This window comes from Puntigrus tetrazona, chromosome 8 (assembly GCF_018831695.1).
Source record: "Puntigrus tetrazona isolate hp1 chromosome 8, ASM1883169v1, whole genome shotgun sequence".
In the NCBI taxonomy this organism is placed as follows: domain Eukaryota; kingdom Metazoa; phylum Chordata; class Actinopteri; order Cypriniformes; family Cyprinidae; genus Puntigrus; species Puntigrus tetrazona.
In genome coordinates, this window is record NC_056706.1 from 14,568,636 (window position 1) to 14,594,979 (window position 26,344).

The 26,344-nt window shown below is 37.8% G+C and overlaps 1 protein-coding gene across 1 annotated transcript; it reads left to right on the plus strand.

The window, feature by feature from the left end:
• Window positions 1-855: 855 nt before the first annotated feature.
• On the plus strand, window positions 856-26,264 carry specc1la (sperm antigen with calponin homology and coiled-coil domains 1-like a). Its single transcript, XM_043247937.1, has 17 exons — window positions 856-1,283; window positions 9,825-9,990; window positions 10,091-10,250; window positions 10,360-10,691; window positions 11,397-12,695; window positions 12,780-12,987; window positions 14,096-14,169; window positions 14,380-14,555; window positions 15,762-15,925; window positions 16,002-16,144; window positions 17,795-17,885; window positions 19,387-19,476; window positions 20,348-20,510; window positions 20,694-20,796; window positions 22,315-22,431; window positions 22,638-22,697; window positions 24,385-26,264. The coding sequence occupies exons 2-17, from the start codon at window positions 9,862-9,864 to the stop codon at window positions 24,472-24,474; spliced, it is 3,399 nt and encodes a 1,132-aa protein (XP_043103872.1). The 5' UTR covers window positions 856-1,283; window positions 9,825-9,861; the 3' UTR covers window positions 24,475-26,264.
• Window positions 26,265-26,344: the final 80 nt, after the last annotated feature.

Here is a 26,344-nt window from a genome sequence, read left to right on the forward strand (position 1 = left end):
AAATACAAAACATAATATTAAGTGACTTAAATTTTAGTAACACTTGTCTACTTTTCTCTATTTTGAAGTCGCACTTAGAGCTTAGTCTTTCACACCGCGTTTATAAACGAATCTTTGCTTTTGAACAAATCTAGTGAGTCAATGATCCATTCATAAAGAGAATCATTTGTTTCATTACTAAATGAATCAACCGTTTAAGCGAATCGATTGAACAGACGATTCAGTGACAAAGACAGTGACTTACTGCCACCTACTGGCGGTTATAAATAGAGTCATTTAAATAATTTACATTCAAATGTCTCATAACATTGTTATTATGAGATGCATTAATGCCACCTCTGAGTCTTGTCAAAACATCTGTAAATATTCCTTAATGCTACCTTAATGCCTTGCAAAGATGCACCGTTGAAGCTGATTTAATTTGACTGGTGACTTAATCTTCCTGATTATATCTCATTATCTTAATATTAAAAACTAACTTAAAAACGTCTTTGCAAAGTGCAAACTATTAAATATATTTTACAAATCATGCATTACTGTACCTGTAAAAAAGTGTTTTTGACAGGCCACTTAGAGAAACTAATTCTTATTTTTTATTCAATTATTTCAAATATTTCACTAATATTTTTTTCTTAAACACGCATTTATTAAATAAACGGTATTTTAGATTATAAAGTATTTACTTTATTTACTGTATTTACTTACTAAATGCTTACTAGATGCTAACAACAATTCAAAATTTCATAAAAAAAAATAAAACGACCAGCTAGTTTGACATTCAGCTCATTTTGCTTCAGCACGGGAATGATTCACACTTAACGTTATCTACAATGACTCAGAAAAAAAACAGTCGAGTAAATGATTGCTATTTAAGACAGAGCTGAAACGAGTCAGATTATAAAAGAATGAAGAGGGGCATCGGAACAACAGTTTTATCTCCGTGCTAGCAGAATGAATATTTGATGCTGCACAGCTGTACCGTGGAAACACATGTGGTAGGCGGGCTCAGAGAGAGAGAGAGTGTGTGTGTGTGTGTGTGTGTGTGTGTGTGTGTGTGTGTGTGTGTGTGTGTGTGGATCTACTGTGTGTTTGTCTATAGTCTGTCAGTCGAGCTGTTTGCAGTGCCCAACCATCAGTGTAGCATGAAACGGCTATCCGCCTCTCAGAAACGATGCTACAGCAACCCAAACTCCGGAATACTCTTCGTTATCTACCTTTGAACACCGCCCAGAAGATCGTCTACCCTGACGGGCGCTTACACCGAGCGAAAGGAGGGAGCCAAGGTAATAAAGGAGACGTTTATTTCCCCTCGCATCCTGTTCAAGTAGCACATCCTGTTAGCATTAGCGGTTAGCCGGTAAACTCACAATCACGCTGTGACACACACACTGAAGTGATGAAAGGGGACGTCGCGGAAGGCATGCGTTTGTCGTATTTTGGGGTTTTAGCCGGGTTTTGTGTTTCTCGTGTTGCTGTGAAACATTGTGGGGATGGGGGTTAGTTCGGGAACTGGACGGTCAAAGCCTGAGAGGTCATGTCAGTCAATATGTCAGAATAATATATGTTTGGGAATTAAATAGCGGTTTTTCGCTAGAGGTTCAGTGAAGTGTTTGTACTTTGTGATATTAATGGGTTCCTTCTGATTTAAAACATTTGTTGCGTTATACTGGATAAACGCACAGATAGTTTCAAAACCTAGTATGCTGCTTACCTAGGGAGCGTTTTGTCACCCAAATGTTTGTCTGGGATGGCCAGAAATGCTGTAGGCTTATGTTATGGATTTGGGAGACCGTTCTTAAGAGAGTTTTGATCAGATGTTGTGATTTCTTTCATATAATAAAGGTGAAATGGTGACCGAGGAACAACAATTGGAAAAAAATACATTATGATTGTCAGATGCCTTTTATGTATTAAAAATATTATATTCTGTTAACCCCCTGGTATCAATACCTTTGGAATTACTCTTATTGTCCTTGTTCCATTTAAGTGTTTACTAGTTTATCCCAGTTATATTAATATCAGATGTTTAGAAACCTTGGTCAGCACAACAAAGATGGCTTTAAATATTATGTTCTGGTAACCCTATGGTAGTCATAACTGTGGTCATACTTTATCATTTGATATCAAAACAGACAGAAGACAATAAGTAGAACAGAGGGCTGTCCCTAATGTGTGTGTGTGTGTGTGTGTGTGTGTGTGTGTGTCTGTCTATATTACGTTATATTTGAGTATATGTAGACATTATCATTGCCTTCTTTGTTAACCCAATAGCTTTGTGTTTTAATTTTTTTCTCCACAGTAGGTGTTAATTGAAATATCTTTTAGCCTTTTTTAATTCATCCACAAATATTAGTTCGTAATGCAAGTGCCAAGTCACCAAGATTTGTACCTTTTTCAATGGGGGGGAAAAACGTTATGTTCAAAACAAAAAAATAACTTTTTGACAACTGACAAAATACCAACGGAGGATTCATTTATGTAATTGGCAAACAGACTGTCGTTTTCCATTTTTACTTCAATAAATTGATGCGCACTATGAGGAAAGGCCAGGAAGAAATGCTTGTAGATGTGTTGAGGTAAGAAAACCTCACAGTGATTTTTGTTGCAGAGCAGGACATTTTCCTTTACTTTTGCCTTTTTCCGTTTGTGGAAAAAGTTCTTCTTCTTAAACTATTTATCACGAAATCAGTTTTGTTCAGGGAATGGCACTTATGCAATAAGAGTTACAGCCTGTTTGGCCTGATCTCGATCCTTGGCTTCGGCAGGACAGTCATCCCAAGTGAAAAAGTTCTTGGAGGCCATCCTCTTAAGATCTAATAAACCACCAAAAAGGCCTCCAAACAAAACACATTCCTAGAGCTGAAGCGGTGGGAGGGTTTCTGTTGAAATGTGCGTATGGCTTCACATATAGAAACACTGAAGCCATGCTGAGATGATTCAAAGTGTGTGTGGGAAAAAGATGCCCCTCATGTTATTGCTTCTATCTGTATGTCTTACTTTCTCATTTGGAATCATAACCCTTGCTGTGATTGTCAGGTTCATGGGTGATTTTAGGTTTCTGTAAAAGGGCAATATTTTTGCGTGTGTGTGTGTATATATATATATATATATATATATATATATATATATATATATATATTATTATTATTATTATTATTATTATTATTATTATTATTATTTATTTTTTTATATAATTGATAGGAGTTTTGGATGTTAACACAACTAAAGAAAGGGCATTTGAAGATTGCCAACAGATGTGTTATTTGTGGTTTTGATGAAGCAGGATGTTGTTCAGACATTTCACAGCATTTGATGTTCTTGTGCAATTTGAGTAGCGTTCCAGATAAAAGATGGAAGTGGAAAATGGGGATTACAAGAGCCAAATTTAATTGTGGTTAGGTGTTTTTTTTTTTATCTTCTCCACCATTCAAAAGTTGGGACACATTAAATTGATCTATAATGTTATTCTGAAAAGAATTCTGAAATGTATTATTTAAACAATGTTCAGGATTAATAACGATGAGAAATGTTTCTGGAATATCAAATCAGCATTTTTAGATTGATTTCCGAAGACTTGTGAAAATTCAGCTTTGTTTTTCACATGAATAAGTAATATTTAAAATATTTTCAAGTAGTAAACATTTATTTTGAATTATATTAATAATGATAATATAATAATATTATTATTACACAGTTTTTTTTTTTTTCGTCAAATAAAAGCAGCGTTCATGAGCATAGACTTTTTCAAAAACGTGTAAAACAATTTTACCAACCCCAATATTTTTAATATGTTGTGTGTTCCTAAATCAACTTGCTAGGTACTTTTTGGTCATTTGTGGGGCGACTCCTTTAAGCCATTTGTTCGTCAGGACTAAACGGTAAAAAAAAGCCCTGAAACATAAAACATCATCACAGAGTCAGAGGGGTGAAGAACGTATTTGCTGTTGCTGTACTGTGCAGGTTTTTGAACCGATCAGAGATTGAATAGAAGCCAAGCGATCACGTTTAATATTCATGAGGAGCAGGTTTTTAGTCCAGCGAATTTTTGGGGCGCACAGGCAAAGCTTATTATAGCTGTGACTATTATGCTCTGCTTTGAAGTACTAGCATCACTGACTCACAAAACAAAAATATTGTTTATTATTTAGAGTTTTCGCCACAGTAAGCACCACAGCATGTTCCCCCTCACTTTTTCCACAAGGCTACTCAAACACAAACGGCCTGACCGGCACCGGGCAGGACTCCAAGACCCCCATCACGCTCTGATGAAGAGCGCTAAACAAATAGTGCCATCCTAGGGCTCCCGTCACTAACTCCACCGAGACATGCGTTTCTAGAGAAGAAAGAACAAGTCCAAACACAGATAGACACAGGAGTCAATTCGCAGCACGTTGATACTTTTTATTGCCCTTTTTGGCGAACGGCTGAGACAGTTATTATTGTGAACTGGATTGCCGTTATCCGAGTTAGGTATCACACACCGGTTATTATTCAGAAGAGCAAAGTGCCTCGGTTCGTGTCACGTGTGTCTTTTTAATAGGCAGGGTCCACAGTGTTATGATGACCTCACTGTAGTAATAAATCACGTGTGAGCGTTACGCATGCAGCGCGCTCCTCATAATCTGACCTCATCCTGCATGCTCCTGACAGAGAACCATGTCACGGTCAGGAGGTAAGGAGAGCGTAGAAGGAAAAAAAAATATGCACACATGCTTCCTTTTTATTTCATGCAGACCTCGAAGCCTTGGCCTACCAGGTGATGGATGTATTTCGCTATCAGTGTGTTATACACTCTGCAGAGGAGTGTGAAAGCGGGCATCTGTTTCTCTGTATGTGTGCAGGCGTCTCCCCCGTGACTCATATTTGAGGGCTTGGCGGGCAGCGTTAGTGTTGAGTCTCTGTCAGCGCCTCTTAACGCTCGCTCTACAGCGGGGTCAGATTGAGGTCAAGTTTGGAAGCCGCATTGTGTTTTTTCGTTAAGCTAGAGGTTAACATTTTCACTTGCCTCACCAACATTTTCACTGGCACTATTGCAAAAAATAAAAACGTCGTCATTGTTTTTGACCCATGATCAATAGTATTATAATAAATAAATTTATCTGACACCAAAATTTTAAATGGCAGTCAAGTTTTACAATTCTCAATGCAGTTTCGAAAGCACTAGTTAGCTTAACAAATATAAAGTTCGAACATAATGCTACGAGTCGGCCGCCTCTCCCTTTATCATCATCATCTTCGCCCCGTCTTTTATTCGCCGCCCTTCCCCAGGCTCCCTACAGGAGTGTGTGTGTGTAAGAGGAGGGACGTGGGATCGGACAGGTCATGAGGATTGGACACAACTAAAGTGAATCGAACCCCGTCACCGCCGGTCTCCCACATTTATTTTGGACACTTGTTTTTCCCTTTGGACACAATTTTGTTAATAAAAAGCCTCTCTGAGGCTTGACCCCACACCCACCGTGTCTGTCGTTTGCTCCTCCCGTCACAATTATTAAAGACAAATGAACGATTTACAAGCAAAAGCATAAATAAAAAGTAAGAAATTAAATAATGATTTAGGGTTTTGGGTTTGTATGTGTTCATCTACAGAAATTGATAATTGTAGGTAAAATACACATTGCATGTTTTTCGTGGTATCAATTAAATTTAGCTTTAACCCACAAAAATGATTGTGGGTGACTTTTGTTGGATCAATTATAATGAGACAAGTCCCATTTATTTAAAAGACTGCTTTTGAGGACACCTGCTAAAACTGGTATTTTGACATAACTTTGTATGTATTTGTCCTTTCAAGATTAAGAAGACATAGAAAGAAACAAATCTGAGGTTTTCACAATTTAGTAAAATAATGCTGTACGAGTACTAAAGTGTCTTGAATTGCTTGAAGGCTTTAAAAATGGCTAGAACTTTTAAATTGGCAAGTTTTAAAACGTGTAAATGATAAACTATCAGCCGAGGCCGATCAGACCAGTGACAAAAGCGTGAGCTATCCCAAACGTCTTTACGCTGGCCACCGGCCCTCGAGCGGCCCTTGTTATTAAGCCCTCTGCTTAAGTTTCACATGCGATACCACCATGGTCAGCAGATGGCAAACATTTCAGAAAGTTAACTGTTGGGATGAGAAGGATAAACTAATAAAAAAATCTAATAAAATAAATGGGCCAACAAACCAACACAATGCTTTCCTCAGTCACAATTAAGTCTTAGGTCAGTGCCTGAAGATTGGGTGGGATTTAGCCATTCTGTAGTGGAGGCTGGGTGTGGAAGAAGCAAAGCTCGTATAGTCATTGTCATTTTAAGGGTGTGAAGTTACGTGTGATATGGGTTTAAGTCATATTTCTTGAGTTTGCCAGATGAGTAGTTGATTGTCTATTAAATGTCTTGTATGCCAAGATAAGTGTTATGATGACTTCATCTCAGCTTTCTTTGGATGTGCATCTAGACTAAACTAGTCATATAAAAAGGTTTTATACGCACAGTATTTGTATATATACTACTTGTTATAATATTGGGCATTATTGTTATTAATTGTATGCGTTCATATAGGAGCAATTGATGTTTGAGTGTTTCTGGAAAACTGACGCAGCGTTTCTTTGGGGAAAAAAAAAAAATCAATCCTAGAGTTGTGCTCTGAACCTCTCCCTTTAAGGGAATGTGTGCTGAAGCCTCTTTTCATTGGGGGGTCTGTAAATTGGAAATGAGCAAACGTTCTCCCACATACCCCGGCCCCCTGCCTTGCAACAGCTGTAAGATATTAGGCCTTATTTTCTCTTCCATTGAGAGACAGGAGAAACGGGCTCTTTGCTTCGCTGTGATCAGGCTCGAGAGGGCAATGGGGATCCATTAAATGAACAATCTGGAAAGATCTGCACCGTCCAAAAACAAGTGCAGAGGACTGGGTCGGAAAATCAAAGATGTGATTCATGATACCTAAAGCGTATTAGAAAATACTGGCTATTTTGCGGAACAAAGTTGAATTTAACTTTTTTTCTGTTTATTCTCAAAATGAAAAAGCAGTTAGCACATGAGTTTCTTAAAGTTCAGTCATTATTTACTCTTCCATTTTAAATCAGTGGCTTTCTGCAGAACACATAAGAAGTTAAGAAGACTGCGTGCAGTCTTATACACAAGCAGAATAATGTAATATACTATGTCATACTATTAGGGTCATTAAATGCTTGAATCTAATTGGCTGACAAAATTTTTAAAGGGTTACTCAACCCCAAATTAAAATTGTTCCAAATGTTCCAAACCTTTAAAAGATTAGTCTTTTGAACACAATTTAAGACTTTTTGGATAAAAACCGGGTGACCTGTGAGTGTCCCATTGACTGCCAAGCAATAAACCATATCAAGGTCTAGAAAAGTATGAAAAACATCGTCAAAAAAGTCCTTCTGCCATCAGTGGTTCAACCGTAACATTAAGTGAAAAGAATACGCCTTTAGACAATGTTTTTCATACTTTTCTGCACCTGAACAGTGGAAATTGTTTGGCAGTCAGTGGTACAGTCACAAGCCTCGCGGGTTTCATCCAAAATATCTGATATTTGTCTTCTGAAGATTTTTATTTTCTGGTGGAGTATCCCTTTAAGCTGTTCTTAATTTCTTAATTAAGTTCTTATGAAAAATTGCAACAAGGTATTGGAAAAATAAACAATGATTTTAAACAATTATCATCTGTTTTCACAGTTTCACATTTTAAAAGTAAGATGTGCATTTACACTAAATTGGCTGTATTTACACCACAAGCTTTTAAATGCTTTGACCGACTCATTGATCACACAAATCATATGGACCACTTTTATTGTACGTTTCTGGTGTGTTAGACTAAATGTCAGTCTCCATTATAATTGCATGGAGTTTCTCCATTTAGTGCTCCACACAATTATATCATGTGGTTCTAAAACTACATGAGAGTTAGTAAATGATATCAGAATTTATGGATGAGCTTGCATTATCATAAATGTAGTGTCCTTTGTTGTGTTGTGACCTATTTGAGCGGTTTGTTTGTGGTGTGGTGTGGCTTGCTTTGATGCTGAATAGTGATATAATGAGACTCCATTAATGCTCTTCAGATGTTCTTTCTATGATAGAATCTAATAGCTCTGATCTCCAGGCACTATTAGTGTGCGATGCCCAGAATAATCAGCCTACCTCGTTGCCCTCTCATTACTTGCAATCTGTTTCTTTGAACCCCACGAGTCTGACATCATGCTTTCACTCTTCAGATGGAATTTTCCTATAAAAAATAAAGTGATAAAATAAGTGGAAGGTTTTCCTGTTGTGCAGATGGGCAGCTCTGGTATTATGTACATACCGTCTTGAACACATTCAAGATTTTGCTGCCTTTTAAGGCACTGTTTTTCAGCAGTATATACAGTAGAGAGCAACACCCCAGCAGACAGACAGCAGGCTCTTCTGTGAACTCATGGTGAAGCCTCAAGCGCAGCTGATGACAGGCTGTGCTTATACGCCTAGTTCAATGGCCCTTTAATACACTAGGAGCACGTGTGAGCCAGATCCTTGTCGTTACAGCCAATCAGAACTTCAGCGACAGTCAGCATCATGTTAGTTTTGCCAGCATGCTGTTTCTGATAAACTAGCCTTGGGAAAGACATGCTCTTTGCTTTCAGCTTGTAACCCAGCTGTGCATGTGCTGTTCAGCTGTTATTCTAGTACCTTCTGCCCCCTGCTGGAAGTCAACAGCCATTGAAAACTTTTCTCAATTTTCTTCTGAAAAATTCCAAGACTGTTAAATCAGTCTTTTTTCCCCACTTTGCTTGTAAGATAATAATAAATGATAGTAGTAGTAATAATAATAATAATATTTAATATATATATATATATATATATATATATATATATATATATATATATATATATATTGTATGATTTACAGATCACATAGGCCTATACTTTATGATCTTATGATCTAAAAGTGGCATTTTTTTAAAGCAATTTTTTAAAAAAAACTTGTCGTGTTGGCTCTTTTAACTGTTATTTCAGGCACAATTTATATAACTTTTAACACGTCTTTTTGCTTTTTTTTAAATTATTTTAGAACTACTGCTTCTGCATCAAATTTATGTGCCAAAATAAAAAAAAGAAAAAAAAAAACTTTTTGTTATGATTTCAGTATGGTTATTAATTTTGAGGTCATTGTGAGCTAGCTACTTTCAACTGAAATAAATGCCATGTTTATTGTTTAAACCTAAACCTAAGTATCCTATACTCAGTATGTCTGTTTTGACATAACCATCAAAATAAAGTGTTAGCATATATTTAGCAGACACACTTTACTTTAATACTTTAATAAAGACTAGTTGACAGTAATTTATCAACAGCTGTCTAAAGGTCACCATCAAAATAATTAAACTGATGTTCTGAAAAAATTGTTCAAAGCAAATGTGTCATATTATACATTCTTCTGATCTTGTGGCTGTTTTAGAAAAAAAAAAAGATTTTTATTATTATTACTTTAGTGATATTTGTCCACACACAGATATGAGACTTATAATGTATTATAACTATAATCCATTGTATATTGTGTGCATCATACTGTTAGAAGTTATAAACACTAATTGTAAATATTATAACACCTTAAACCGTTCTTATGAATATTCATCAGATAATACATCATATTATTATAATTCATGTTATTTATAATGCATTATTCATTCATTGTAATGCCTTAAGAATACTTTTTATAAAGTATTATGTTTTTTAAATGTTTGTTAATTCAGTTAAACTCATTCACAGTTAATCTATAAATTATAATGTAAATGTGTTATGTATTATTCTTTTTTTTTTTTTATCTCTGCGCAGACTGAGGTGTAGATGTATCACCCGGTGCGAGCGCAGTATGAAGAAAGCAGGCAGGCCAGTGGGGAATAAGGCAGCAAGTGGAGGAGGTAAAGGTGACACGGTGACAACTGGAACCTCTGCTGGCAAAAGCGCTGTTAAAAGCCCTATCACAGCCCCGCTCTCCAAGGTAACATCATCCACCTGCACAGATCAACAACAGATCAACTGATATTTAGGTCACTCTGTTATTATAACTTTTTGTTGATTTGTTCATCTTTGATCGACAGGTCAAAAGCAATGATGATCTTCTAGCTGCTATGGCCGGGAGCAGTGCAGGGACAAACAGCAGTGTTGCCAAGGGCAAGAAATCAACCTCTACACACTCAACATCCTGCGGAACAAACACTAATAACCCTGACACAAACACCAAGACCAAGACCACCTCAGGTATTTCAATGTTTTGTTGAATTTAACCAAATAACTGTTTAGGCATTGTTTAGTCTGCTGCTCTGCTGTTTTGTTTTTGTACTTGTATTTGACGTTATTTCTTCACAAGGCCCATCTGGCAAACGGACTTCATCCACGGCCTCCAAGGAGTCAAACTCCTCACGTGATCGTTTGCGAAACTCCAGAAACTCCAGCAGTAAGAAGCAGTCATCCGCTGGTGCTTCTGATCGAACCCAGCCCAGGCATTCCCGTGGATTGGCCCAAACCTCAGATACAGAGAGCCGCATGAGCAAATCAAAGTCTGACGGGCAGTTAAGTGATAAAGTGGCCCTGGAGGCCAAAGTGAAAAATCTGTTAGGTCTGGCCAAGAGCAAAGACGTAGAAATCCTGCAGCTACGGGGTGAGCTGAGGGACATGAGGGTTCAGCTGGGACTGCCTGAGGTTAGACTCACTTACTTTACATTGTAATATAATAATGTTATAAAATATGTCCTACTTGATTGTGTTTTTGGTTTTGACTTTGAATAAACAATTGAACAAAACAAGACCAAAAAAACTATATAGTTACAACAGAACTCTTGAATTTCTTATCATGTTAAATTCAGACTGCAGTCTCACAAACCAGGTAAAATATAGTTTATTTTCATAATGTTCAGTGATACTGTAGATAGCAAAATAGCAATTCAGGAAAATGTACTAATTAAAAATTAATTCATCCTTTGTTCAGTTCTATTGTATCTACAAAAACAAGTGGCACAAAGACGAAAATGTATTTGAAAAAACTTTCAGTAACCCAATGCATGCTTTGTTTCCTATAGAAATTTCATAGATACGGTCACTTAGAGAATCCAGTTTCCTCCTCAGAGAAACAAATAAATAAAGGTAATTGTTCACTAAAGTTTAAAATTAGGGATGCAAGCCCCACCGTGTCACTCTGAGGTAGAAACAAGCTTCAATAGTGGCTCAAATAAAGGATATCTCTATGGTTTAAAAACATAGCATAATTTGGTCAGCTTGGGGAAGTTAGGATATGGATAGTAAGTTTATGTATTTATGTGTTGACACAAGCACCAGGAATAGTGTTGGTGAATCTGTATCTGTGGCATTACTGTTAACTACCTCACCATGATTTTATGCTGCACCTAGGAAGATGAGGAGGATGAGAGACCACCGGAGAGGGAGGCGGCTGCAGTTATTACAGCTGCAGATGTGGAATCAACTTTGCTGCTCCTGCAGGAGCAGAACCAGGCTATTCGTGGAGAGCTCAACCTGCTTAAAAATGAAAACCGCATGCTAAAGGATCGCCTTAATGCTCTTGGCTTTTCCCTGGAGCAAAGATTGGATGGGGCTGAGAAAACCTTTGGTTTTCTCTCCACCAGTCCTGAACTTTCCTCCTCTGGAGGTGGAGGAGGTCATGGAGACTGTGCCACTGTGGCCTCCTCTGTGGAGGGATCAGCACCGGGGTCCATGGAGGACCTCCTCACGGGGGGCCAGCGAAGTGGCTCGACGGACAACCTCGACAGCGAGTCCAGTGAGGTCTACCAAGCGGTGACCTCCAGTGACGATGCTTTGGATGCTCCCTCGGGCTGCGGCTCCTCGTCATCCTCTGAGTCTGAAGGTGGTGCTCCAGCATGTCTCAGTTCCTCTCGTAAGGGGAGCAGTGGAAACACCAGCGAGGTGTCAGTGGCGTGCCTTACAGAGCGCATCCACCAGATGGAGGAGAACCAACACAGCACGGCTGAGGAGCTCCAAGCGACTCTACAGGAACTGGCTGACCTGCAACAGATCACGCAGGAGCTAAATGGTGAAAATGAACGCCTGGGAGAGGAGAAGGTCTTGCTTATGGACTCCCTCTGCCAGCAGAGTGACAAACTGGAGCACTGTGGCCGTCAGATCGAGTACTTCCGCTCACTTCTGGATGAGCACGGTGTGGCCTACTCAGTAGACGAAGACATCAAGAGTGGGCGATACCTGGAGCTGGAACAGCGCTATGTGGAGCTTGCGGAAAATGCTCGCTTTGAGCGTGAGCAGCTTTTAGGTGTTCAGCAACATCTGAGCAATACTCTAAAGATGGCAGAGCAGGATAATGCTGAGGCTCAAAGTGTGATCGCAGCATTGAAAGAGCGCAACCATCACATGGAGCGACTTCTAGAGGTGGAAAGACAAGAGCGATCTGGCATGGCGGCGGTTCTGGAGGAGTGTAAAGCTGCAGTCAACAACGACCAAGCTGAGCTTAGTCGCTGTCGGGCATTACTTGAGCAGGAAAGGCAGAAGGTCGCTGAGCTTTACTCCATCCACAATGGCGGAGATAAGAGCGACATCCACAAGCTCCTTGAGGGGGTTAGGCTGGACAAGGAAAAAGCTGAATCCAAAGCCGCCAAACTACAGGACGATTTGGGCCATGCTCGCAATGAGGTGGCATGTCTGCAGGACACCCTTAATAAGGTGAGCGTAAGCACTGGTTTAGTTGCTTTAGGAACCATTAGTAGCCTGTTTGACAACTCCTTGTTTCCTCTTTTTGTGGTACAGCTGGATGCAGAGTACAGAGATTTCCAGAGCGAGGTGCAAAAAGAGTTAGCCGAGCAGAAGAGGGCTCTAGAGAAGCAACGTGAGGACATGCAGGAGAAAGAGACGGAGATCGGAGACATGAAGGAGACCATCTTTGAGCTGGAGGATGAAGTGGAGCAGCACAGAGCTGTCAAACTTCATGACAACCTCATCATCAGCGACCTAGAGAGTGTGTTTGATTTTTGCATCCTGATTTAATCTGCACAAATGTTTCATGCTTTTTTTAAATGATATACTTAAAGGGATAATTCACCCAAAAATGAAAATTAATTTTCATTAATTACTCACCCTCATGTTGTTCTAGAAGCATAAGAACATCCTCAGAACACAAATTAAGATGAAATCCAAGAGCTGCAGGGCCCAGAAAGTTAGTATGGACATCATTAAAACAGTCCAGTGGTTCAACCTTAATTTTATAAAGCTACAGGAATAATGTTTGTATGCAAAGAAAACAACAATAATAACTTCAACAGTTTCCCTTTCATCCTCGGATGCTCAATCCTTTTTCCTGGAGATCTGCTTTCCTGCGGAGTTCAGTAATACACGTTTTGTAATTATCAAGTGTTTCTAAAGACGATGATTAGCTTGTATTTAATTTTGGTTGGTAAGCTTTGCAGGAAGGTAGATCTCCAGAAACATGATCGACCTCCACAAATTTATCTTAAGCTGAACTGTAGAACGTGGTTTTGCCGTATGAAACCGTATCCACTTACTCGGGAAGAGACTGTTTGAATCACACTTTAAAGCTATCAACCAAATTATACTAAAACACTTCTACCCTTTTAAAGATGATTTTCTTTCCCTGCGTAATGATTAAAAACCTGTGCGTCTTGCCTCCAGGAAGCTGTCTTGCAGTCAGCCAGACTGATAAATGCTAGATGCATCAGATAATGTGAATCTAGTCGTGGGAGTTTTAGGTACATGTTCAACATTAGGAGAGGTTCTAGTAATTGGTGTCTCTCTCGTATCACCACATGGTGGCGTCAGTAGTTTAAAAACGTGGTTTACTTATTGTCTTAATAGTATAACGTAGAAGTAATAGAATAATGTTTTAACATCACTTGACTTCTACGGATCATAGATATCGTTGGAGAGAAAAATCCTTTTTTTACTTGTAAACTCTTACTGTGGTGGCATTTGGAACGAGATTAAAAATGCATTATGTTTTATTATGTAATCAATGTTGCTACAGTGCATTACTTTCATTATTCCCCCATGTGAACCCTGCATGCCCTCATTTCACATGCTCACTTGCTCTCTTTCCGGTTTCCTGGCAGATTCGATGAAAAAGCTTCAGGATCAGAAGCATGACATGGAGAGAGAGATAAAGATACTGCACCGCAGACTCAGGGTGAGTGCAAGCAGTCAAATGAGGACTCGGCTTTCACAGATAACGTCCGAAAGGATGTCCTCAGATTTGAAGTATAAAGCTAGGATAAAACCACTGGAAAAAAATTAATTTCTTATTTACTTGCCTGTGGTACTAAATGTGTTAATGCATGTCTTTTAATTATTCTTACTAAGTCTGCACCTCTGCGCTTGTGCATTTATGTATGCTCAGGAAGAGTCAGCAGAGTGGCGTCAGTTCCAGGCAGATCTGCAGACTGCTGTGGTCATTGCTAATGACATCAAGTCAGAAGCTCAAGAGGAAATCGGTGACCTACGCCGCCGCTTGCAAGAAGCCCAAGAAAAGAACGAGAAGCTGAGCAAAGAACTAGATGAAGTTAAAAACCGCAAGTAAGTGTTAACAGCCAGTGCATAGTGTTGTGCTGCCAGCCTGTGAAATGTCAGTGACAAGCTACTAAGACTGTTGTTTTGGTGGTGAAGTCACTTGTTTTTAACTTCCTATCTCAAACACAAAATTATTAGTGCATTATCTTAGAAGCATATCTTACTGTTTTGGCTAGAATTGGTGGCATATTTTACAGGTGTTATCTGAGAGCACCTTGGTTTTAGTTAAAGGGATTGTTCACCCAAAAACTTTTATTCTGTCATTTAATCATTCACCCTTATGTTGTTCCAAACCCATTCATTCATTTTATGATGAATTCTGAGAGCTCTCTAACCCTCCCATAGATGGCAAGAATCCTAACATGATCAAGGTCCAATAAGGTCCATAAGATATTTTTTCATAATATCAGTTTAATTATTTTGATGGTGACCTTTAGACAGCTGTTGATAAATTACTGTCAACTAGTCTTCATTAAAGTATTAAAGTAAAGTGTGTCTGCTAAATATATGCTAACACTTTATTTTGATGGTTATGTCAAAACAGACATACTGAGTATAGGATACTTTGCAAGTATGTGAACATTATACCTATCCTCCCTAAGTCTACTAATACTCTTAGGTTTAAACAATAAACATGGCATTTATTTCAGTTGAAAGTAGCTAGCTCACAATGACCTCAAAATTAACTTCACAGGAAGCTCTCACACAACACTCAGCACCCAACTGCTCACAAAATGTTGCAAAGTACTGCGCAATTTCAAGATATGATATTGTCCATTATTAACAGATTTAATATGGCGTCCGTAGTTATAAATAATAATACTCTTAGAAACTATAATCACAAATATGTAAATATTATAATGCATTATAATCGTTTTTATGATTATTCATGAGATGTTACAACATATTTAATGAATGCATTATGCATTGTTTATAATGGCCTTATTGTGTATTATAAATATAGGCTTTATAGAAAGTGTAAGATATTTATCTTAATTTGTCATACAAAAATGAACAAAAGATTTACAGGTTTTGAACAACATGAGGGTGAGTAATCATTGGCAGAATTTTTATTTTTGCATGAACTATTCCTTTAATTATATTAATGTAGCAGATGAGGGTCACATAATCATTTAAATTTAATAAAGAGTTTCCTGTCTGTGATTAGATGTAGCATCCATGTTGAAAATGTGACTCTGTACTGTCTCAAAGGCAAGACGAGGAGCGTGGACGTGTGTATAACTACATGAACGCTGTTGAGAGGGACCTGGCCGCTCTCCGGCAGGGCATGGGACTGAGTCGACGCCCCTCCACATCCTCCGAGCCGTCCCCCACAGTTAAAACCCTCATCAAAAGCTTCGACAGTGCCTCTCAGGGTATCTCGCCATTTGCTGGTCTTATTTCCATGTCATATGTATGGGGCATCTTTAACAGTCTAAAACCTGTTCTCAGGTCCTGGAGCTAATGCTACTGCAGTCGCTGCTGCAGCCGCTGCCGCCGCCACAAGCACAACTACGAGCGCCCCTTTACCTCGCACACCTCTCAGCCCCAGCCCCATGAAGACCCCACCTGCTGCTGCTGTCTCACCCATACAGGTACCTCAGAGTCACACAATGACACACAACATACTTCCACAGTGCTGCAGAGCCTCTTATTTTCACAGCAAAGGTCAAACAGTAGCATTCTGGCTCTTTTCCTGCTTTTTTTTTTTTTTCTGAACTTCGGAAGCCTCTGAGATAGCTGAACTTCCTTCTCCTGTGGGCCTCTTGACATTTCTCACAGCAACGGCTCATTTATGAGAGCTACAGAATTTCCATTGTGGGATGTTTGGTTTCCTTTTACGATTTATTTCTAGTTCAGCCATAACTTCTGATACTGTCTTGATATGAAACTGAGGTTTTTTTGCTTTCCATTCATGCAAGATCATGCCTTCCGTCCAAACCAAATGCTGCACATCTAGCTCAACAAAAGAGCTGTTTTTACATATTAGCCAATACTCTTAAAGTTGTCTCCAGATAGCTGAAATTAAAGGGATATGTTCAGTCTCTAGCTCATCACAAGAACTTTCATAGCTACTTTAACCTCATGCCATGCTGGTAGACCAAAGTATGAGCTTGCAAACTGAAAAACACAACGAAGTGTAAATGTTTAAGTGACTTAAGCAGTTATTGCTATGCCAAGCTAGTAAGCTAAGCTGTTAGCATGTTGACTAAAGATAGAAAAAAGCTAAAGGGAAATGTTGATGATTCTTTTTTTATTTTATTTTTTTGGTGACTTTTTCTGGCTCATCCAAATGAGCATTTTTAACTAATTTGAGCTATGCTAAGCAGCTAGTAGGCTAAGTTGTTAACTTGACAGGGGACTGACTGAAAACACAAATAAGGCCAATGTTTAATTTGCTGTTACACATTTTTCTAGCTTATCAACTTAATTTGGTGCTATGCTAATCTAATAGACTTAGATGTTAGCTTGCTAACTAAAGGGTGAATGAAAACACAAAGAAAGCAATTTTTTACAGTCAGTAATATGATGTTATATGTAATTTAGAAGTAGGATTCTTGTCCTCTGGTACTACAGCTCATATTGAAATCATGCTAAGTTTGTTTACCAACTACTAATAATACCAACCTCATTTCTCACCTCAGTGCAAACTTTTTAAATTGACTGCATATATCAAAGTGACACCCTTAGAAATGTTCAGCTCTGGAGATATATAAGAGTGTGATTGACAGGCCATTATTGAAGTAAGGAGAGGGGAGGTAAGGACAGCAGACAAAGAGGAAATAGATCTAAAGTCATATCCTCCTGAGAGGCTAGCTGGAGTCTGTAGCTTTTGATTGATGTAGAAATCGAGTAGCATTCTGGGGGAAAAGACTAATGGGATTTAACAGAAGCTGACCACAATCCAGCCGTGAATGTGTAACCTGTCGAGGAGAAGTCATGAAGGGAAAGAGACCACTTACAAGAATCAGGTGCTATGTCTTATTACAGCTTTTTTCATTTTTTTCAAAAAGCACATGTGGAGATCTTAAATGAAATGGAGATATGAATGTATCTCAGCAGTAGAGTAGATTATATGAGAGATTTCTCTTCTTATGACTTTCTTTCATGGTCCTGTCACACCTGAAGTGACTCTGCTGTTATTCAGACATCTATCTATGTTTCTGATCAGACCAGTTGATGAAAAAATATGTCCGGTGGTATATTAAGATGATTTAAATCATGTTTATTTTGATTATCTACAGAGACACTCCATCACTGGCTCTATGGCTGCTGCGAAGCCCCTCTCCTCCCTTACAGACAAAAGACCCAGTTACACAGATATCAGCATGCCAGGTAATAAACTCTACGACATTTCTGCTCTAGTCTTTCAAATGATCGTTATTTATCGTTTTATCAGTTCTTTCAAAACACTGATCGATTTAATGCCTTGTCAATTTATTGATTTGATTTAATGATTCATGCCAGCTTTTCCTTTCAGTAGCAAATGGAAATACCTGTCAGGTAGCTGTAACATCTAATTTAAAATAAAAATTTAATGGTAGTGTTAATAAGAATTTTTACTGTGTTTTGTTTTGGGGTTTTTTTTAATAAGAATTTGCAAGCAGTATAGATACATGAATTGTAGCAAATGACAAATTATAGACCATTTACATAACTTTGTAAGTCTTGTTGAATATATTATTATGATTACACATCTGATAATTATATATAATTAACTAATTATGCCTAGGACTGACCTCCCAGTATTTCATATCTGTCAGGCTATTATTAATTTATGGAATATCATATATCATATAGAAATAAAGAATTATATATATATATATATATATATATATATATATATATATATATATATATATATATATATATATATATATATATATACACACACACATTTTTTTTAATTTATTTTTTATTCTCTGCTCTAAAAAAATTATCCATTCATGTGAGTAAAATTTTTTGAGAAAAGTCTAATAATCACAACAAACTGGAAATAAGTTAGTCAAAAGGTGTGACAGTCTTGTTGTGCCGCTCCACCCTGACCTGGTAAATGAAAAAATTACTGCCTTTTTTTAATAACCTGTTGAAAGAACAAAAATGCATAATCTGAATCATAGCACTCAGATTTTCCAGATATTGCAACGGGGTGGATGTTGTGGGATTTGGATATAGGAGGTAGTTTCTCAGTAAAAGACAGCTGCTTTCCCGACAGTTTATGACCCTGCAAAAGCAATACTGAACTCATGGTGACCTCAAATTTGATAACTCATGCGAAAATACACCAAGTATGAACAAATACTCGGGTTTCAGTTCCCCCTCCCCACTCATTTTCACCACTATTATGCTGGAGAGGGAGGCAATGCATGTTTGTGAACGTGTGAGCGAGGGCATAGAGCCCGTTTGTCATGCTTGCTTTTACGTTCGGCTGCTTATTGGAAACCCTTATCAACCTTTGTGTTTTGATTCGGCGGGATGGCTTTCGTTCTGGGGTAATCGTTTGCCCTGTCTGACCCTTTACTGCTATTGAGACTCACTGGCTGTCAACATTAGTCTTTTCCTCCCCTCTAATGTTCCTTTCAGTTTTACAGATTGATTTCTTTGATTATAAATGTAATGGCATTTGATTGTCATTGATTTAATGTGCAATAACATTTTTATTGTCAGTTTGTCAAGTTAGCGTTGTTTGTTTGTAGACCGCAACATTCATTCTTTTCTTTCATTGTGTTCTGTCCTATTACTGCTGGAATCATATCTGGCTCCCAGATGAACTGATAACAGATATTGAAATCCTGATTGTGATATTATATCTCTCTCTTTCCTTCTCTGTCTGCAGCTGAGCATCTACTAAGAGCAGCCAATGGCAATCGTCCCGCTTCAGCTCTTCAGAGAGTCTCAAGCATGGACACGTCAAAGACTATCACAGGTGAAGCTTAGACCTATTAAAACCATACAAACTAATATAGATGCTGCGTATGCTTATAACAAACACTCAACTAATGCACTTGTATAGTCAGTAAGGTTTTATTCATACATATAAATTGAGCAAGAATGCATTGTTCAAAAGTGAAACGCATTTATAATGTCATAAAGGATGACAAAAATATGAATGGACTACAGCTGCTTTGAAAAAAATAATAATGTGATAATAATAATACAGTGTTTTCTGAGCAGCAAATCTAATGATTTCTTGAAGGATCATGTGGCACTGAAGACTGGAATAATGGCAGCTGATAATTCAGCTTTGCCACATCATATAAATGAAAATACATTTTAAAACACACAGAAATAGATGCACCTATTTTCAATTGAAATAATATTTTACAATATTATAGATTTGTACTGGTTTTTGATCAAATAATTGCAGCCTTGGTGAACCAAAAAAGATTACCTTCAAAAACAAAACTTTCTGTTTAAAAAATCCAGTTACATTTGTTTAATAAATGTAATAAATAATAAATTATACATATTAAATACATTTAATAAATAATACTTTTTTTTTAAATAAAAATGTAAAATCTGAAATTTGGTAATAGTTTGATTTTGGCACAATTCATACTTATTTTTATAGCTTTAATAATGTAACCGAAAAGAATGCACAAATTGGATTTTTAGGACTTTTATATTGTTGCATTGTTACAGTAAATCTGATCAGTAATTACATTTTATAATTGATTCATGTGACTTTTAAATGCCTTTTAAGACAGCAGCAGTTTTTCTCCCTGTTAATGTAAGCCAAAAGAACAGACTACTGTTACCCAAGAGATATTCAAACCTTTTCTCTCTCAACTGTTTAGTTTCTCGAAGAAGCAGTGAAGAGGCGAAGAGGGATATCAGTGCTCCTGATGGAGGCCCAGCTTCCTCTCTGATGGCCATGGGCTCTGCTGCGCCTCCTCTCTCTCTATCGTCTTCCTCTTCCCCCACAGCCTCTGTCAACCCCACAGCTCGCAGCCGCCTTCGGTATGCGCCTGCCCTACAGCTGACTGTAACCCACACATGCTGTATCGTACACATTTTTATTCTCATAAAAATGTCACGGCCATCAGTGAACACCCCTTGACCACTTATTCCATGATATGAATATAAAATGCTAGAATGAATTAAAATGCTTCTTCATGGTTGATGTTTTTTTTTTCTGTGTAGAGAGGAGCGGAAAGACCCACTGTCAGCTTTGGCTCGTGAATATGGTGGATCTAAAAGAAATGCACTTCTGAGATGGTGTCAGAAGAAAACTGAGGGTTATCAGGTTTGTATTATGACACTAAAATAGAATCCGTATATTATCTAATATTACATTATATTATTGATTCATATTATTTTTTAAAATAAATACTTTTAAAAGTCCTTGATTTATGTATTATATTTGTATTATTAGTATTTTTAGTAGTGGTATTATTAAATATCAGCTAATGGTGAAGTTGTCCTTCACTGTCCTCATACTGCTGTCAGTTTCTGTTGGATTTTTTTTTTTTGATAGCTTGGACTGGATCTCAGATGTCATCTTTGTCCACAGAATAATAGCTGTAATGCTGGCCCGTCTCACACCTGTTTATCCGTCCCTTTTTCCACTTGTCAGACTTCAGTGAAACGCTCTTTTCTACTTTTTAAACAAGTCTCTTCCAGAAACGCTTGCGTGGTTGTCATAGTCACTGTTTATCAAGATCCTCACCAGGAAGTCCGCTGGATTTCTCTGGCACTTTAAATGGCACTTGATGTAAAACAGAGTCGTCAGCAGCACTTCTCAGAACAAACCCGTTGAATTTGCATCATTGAGGCATTTTTATTTAGATAATGATTACATTTTCCTGCACAACATAAAGTCTCCTAGAAATCTTTGCAAAATGGAAATTTGTTGGGTTTTTTTTCGTTTTTAAAGTGACATCATCCTCAGCAGTTTTGTTATACACAGTTTTTTTTTTTTTTTTTTTTAAGATGTTGCTGTCAAACGCTCCTATGTGTTTCTGCATGAGCTCAGAGTGTGAAACGATCATAATTGTAGCCGTTCGCAATGCTAGCAGGAAATGAAAGTTTTTAAGATTGCAGTACCGGCTGGTTACGAAAAAGTCATTACTTTTGACAACACTAGTCCAACCACCATGTAAAAGTGGGTTTTACATAATAGCTGCCTTTTAACAATAATTGAAGTAAACATTAGTTTCTCCTCGTGTTTTTAGTTGTGAAGTTGTTTTGTGACTTGCGTTAACCACCAAGTCTTTACCCACATGTGAAGCTATGAGCTGTGTTTATAACTGATGCTTATCAAAGTCGAACGGAAGTGAAGTGTCTTGGTGCTTTGTATTAAATTTGAGCATCAAAAGAAGCTACTTGGTTCCATTCAGCACTAGCTACTCGTCCCTAAAGAAGGATATCTGGGAGGCTGAAGTCTCTGCTCTTCTGCCAAACACATTACATTGAAAAGTAGAAGTCGAGACATTGTGGGCATTTGTAGAAATGCATCTGAAGCATGTTATTTTGCTGTTTACCACACAAAAGGTTGTGGAAGACGCTAAAGAACAGGAAACCTGCTTTATTTTACACCACAGGAAGATGTGCAAATTTTTGTGGAGAGGAGAAATGTTCCATTGATTGTGCCACGCTGAATTGCACACATTTCATGACTTAATCCTGATGTGTCATGTTGAAACCCTTTCTAATCTGGTTTTAAATGTCGTCCAGCTTTATTTCATAATCCTATGTTTAGTTTTTGCCAATGTCAAGCCCAGAAAGGCTCATGTGAAGCATGCCGCGTCTGTTTGTTTTGCAGAATATCGACATTACCAACTTTAGCAGCAGCTGGAATGATGGGCTGGCCTTCTGCGCGGTCCTTCACACATATCTGCCTGCTCATATTCCCTATCAAGAGCTCAACAGTCAGGACAAGGCAAGTACCGAGTATCACGACCATGCCCTATAGCACTCATGCAATGACGTTCAAATGTCCAAATACGTTTAGGGCCCACTGAATAAGTAATAAAAATCAAACCAAGTGACCAAAAAGATTTTTCAAGCCTAAGAGAACAGACCTTTGTCGTTTCAGGTTAATCGTGGTTTATTTGATGCTAATCTCCTAACTGTTTCTGTTTTCAGAGAAGAAATTTCACTCTGGCCTTCCAAGCAGCAGAAAGTGTGGGAATCAAGTCCACTCTGGTAAGAGGTTTTGCATTATCTTGATCACAACAGCTCATACAGGCCAGCTGATGCAGTAAGTCTGTAGTGTGCACATAAATAGGCATGTTCAGGAGCTCTGGTTTGCACTGGGGCAACGTGCGCAAAGACCTAATGCAGATCCAAGGCACTCTTATTAATCTTTAAATTGGAATATTTCTGTCATCCACTCCCATCCTGTAAGCTGACAGCAGGCGAAAAGCTGGAAACACTTCATTATCAGCCAGCGGTGTTTACTTATAGCTCACTGTATAGAATAGTTTCTTCTTTGTTGTGAACTACTTAAACAATAAGTTAAGCATGCACATATTGAAAGCATCTTTGAAATTTAAGCAAGTCATAGAAATTAATAAAATATTAAAAATCATTCGTAGACATTTCCCCGAAGAGTATAAAGTGTTCACGTTATATTTAGCGTAAACTTTAAGGGATAATCAGTAAGTTTTAATATACATTTTGTAATACACTACAGTTCTACTTTTTTGTCTCTTATGATCACTAAGGTCACATCAGTTTTTGATTTTTGTTTTGTTTTTTTAAATAAAAAATACACAAAGTAATATTGTAAAATATTACTGCAATTTAAAACAACAATTTTCTATTGTAATATATTTAAAAAAATATATTTTCATGATGCTAAAGCTAAATTTTCAGCTTTCAGAAATTTTTGGATTATCCTCATTTGCTGCTCAAGAAACATTTCCTTTCATTTTCGATGTTGAAATGTTGTCAGGCTTTTTCAGAACTTCAAAGGAAAGCATTAGTTTGAAATAGAAATCAGCTTTTAATGAAAACCTCAAATTACCTCATTTTTTAATGGTAGTGTATTAAAATTACATTTTTTTTGTTTAAATGTGCTATAATGTAACACACTTAACCAAAAGTTATTCATATTTATATTTATTTTTTTTCGTACTAGTGGGTGCAGGACACTACAGTTATTTTATGTAAGTGAGGATTTCAGAAAATAAAGTGAACTGCAAAATATTATACCCCAAAGAATGTGTCTTCCAAACTATACCAAGTAAAATGTTCATAATGTGAGAAATGTTGAAGCTATTTAAATACATTTAAGTGCCTCTTTTATGGGTTATGAAAGGAGATTTCGGGAGTCCCCAATAATATCAAAAAACACTTTCATTGTCTTATAATATGCATTTATTTCTGAGATTCGCTCAACGATGAATTTTCCCAAACCCCTCTTTTTCCTGACACTAATTTGCAGAGATTGGTCCAATTAGTCTCATTTTCATTTCATTGTGCCTGTAATGCCTGAAAAAGCAGCGTTTGTGAGCACGGTGCTGCTATGTGTACACCATTACCTGGGAAAGCGATATTTTTTTCCCCTCCAAAAGTGGCACGTGGTGGCAAAGAATGAATTGGTATTTTCATTCAGACCAACAAGCGGGCAGGCAGTGTGCTAATGTTTCGTGTTGATGTCAACATAAAAACGACTCATTTAAATGAGCGAGTCAACTTTTTTTTTTAAAGACAACAGCTTTATACAAGGTGCACTTTCCGATTTAAAACTTTGCAGGACGTTTTCCTTCACTTAGAGCTGGTATACACTGCGTGAAAGGTCCTTTTCAAAAACCCGTAATAGAGGCACTTTAGCATTCACTCACATTGTGTGTGTCTCTCTCTCTCTCTCTCTCTCTCTCTCTTTCAGGACATCAACGACATGGTCCACACAGAGAGACCGGACTGGCAGAGTGTTATGACTTACGTCACCTCCATCTACAAGTATTTTGAGACCTGAGCACATGTGCATTCATGTGACTGTCAAACCAACGCAACAGCTAACCCGAGTGCAACTTCCCACCGTATCGTCTAAGCCTAATCCTAGCACAAAGTCATATCAAACCCATCACAAGGACAGTTCCCTTGGCGTATGCTGATATGGCATCGATATATATATTAAAGAAAATCCTCTACAGAATCAGCTTGCCTTTGTAACGCTTCAGCTCACCATGGCGTGACTCTAACACTACAGACTACATCTGGTTGCTAATTCTTAGTGTGGATGATCTAAAACTGTGGAGTTCACCAACCGCTTGCGACCCCCCCCCCTGTGCCTTTCGCCGCCCCGAGTTCTTGCTTCCAGACAGACGTTTGGAGCGAGTTCTTCACCTTAATTCACAGCAGCGGGACTTCTTGTGGATCGCTCAAAGCAGTGCCTGATTGAAACACTTCATTGGAGCTTCAGTAGAGGACAATTGTACACTAATAGTTATTCACTATAGCACGCGGTCTGCGGTTCAATCTTTTTTTACAGGATTGTTTTGAAAGCCCATCACGGGCGCGTTAATGTTACAACTGTGATGGATCTTGGCTTGAAATACTACATATTAAATAGGGAGGTCAGCAATAAGCTTATGTAACCCCGTTGAGCCATTTCATAGGACGTTAGTGCTGCTCACCAACAGTATGATACTGTAGTAAAACGCTATATTCAGATTAGCAGCACATGCGCATGCACTGTCCATTGTATTAGTCTGAAATAGCATACCAAAAATGAAATCCGTCACGATGTCGTTTTGTTTGTAAGCTAACTTCCTTATGTACTAATCAGATAGTATGTTCTTTCTCAGGATAAGAAAGTCGCGTTGAGATTTATCACACGCGATTCATAACATGTTTATGTGCAGCGCTCTACCAATACCCGCACATTTTATTGTTCGCAAAGCACAAAAAAATCATTTTCGCACGCACTAATTCAAGATGTAAATGAAGCTACATTCCAGTGCATTAATACGGAAGAGTTTCCGCCCGAGTGAGAAACGTTTTGAATTGTCGCATATATCCTGTTTTGCAGCTGTGCTGAATTCAGGCGTCTTTTCGCGAGCTTGAAAGACTTTGATCTTTCCCACCTGCCTGCTAATAACACTCTAAAGGTAATACAAGACATGGAAAAAAACACAATAATGATAAAATAGGAATTTTTCACGAGTGCATTGAAAAAAAAAACGTGAGCTGTGTCTCTTATTTTCTAAACCTCTTGATTCTTTTAATAGGGTACTTAATATTTCCATTCCTCAGGAAGTATTTCACATTGTTTGAAATAATTCCTATTCAGATTCCAGGGTGTGTAACTAAGCAGCCGTTTTTAGCTCTCGAACATCTTAAACACAGATCTGATTCACTGGTGAGCGTTTCCCAGCTACTTCACCTTTGGACCGTGATCGCGTAATAATTAAAAATAAATGTCAGATTAATCTTTATACTGGTCCCAAATAAATCCTGACCAAATGTTTTGTTCATAAGCCTCATATCCGCTTAATTTACTAAACCAGAGACGTGTTGAGTTGGACCTGTGTCTTCACTGTGCTTCATCCAGCTTTCATCACATTAATATGAATGTAATACAGCTCCGTTGCCTTTTAGATGTTCATTTACACCAGTTCTCTGTTCTCGAATGCTGAACTTTCTTTTGCTGCCATTTTAGTTTTTTTTTATTATTATTATTTTTGTGAGAGCATTATCTTAATAAAAAGGGTAAAATTATTTCATTTTTATAAATAAATGTGAAGAGCAATCAATACGCTGTTACTCCGAAATGAATCTGGTTTTCTTTGTATTGCGATTTTTAATTCTTAAATACAGCATGCCGAAAACCTCCTTTGCCTTTC

What these genes read in the sequence shown, in the direction of transcription:
- specc1la (XM_043247937.1), top strand. Translation starts at nt 9,862, where the DNA reads ATGAAGAAAGCAGGCAGGCCAGTGGGGAATAAGGCAGCAAGTGGAGGA. An exon ending in TCACAGCCCCGCTCTCCAAG is followed by an intron (nt 9,991 to 10,090) that starts GTAACATCATCC and finishes TTTGATCGACAG; the next exon opens with GTCAAAAGCAATGATGATCT. An exon ending in CTGCTGTCTCACCCATACAG is followed by an intron (nt 16,145 to 17,794) that starts GTACCTCAGAGT and finishes GATTATCTACAG; the next exon opens with AGACACTCCATCACTGGCTC.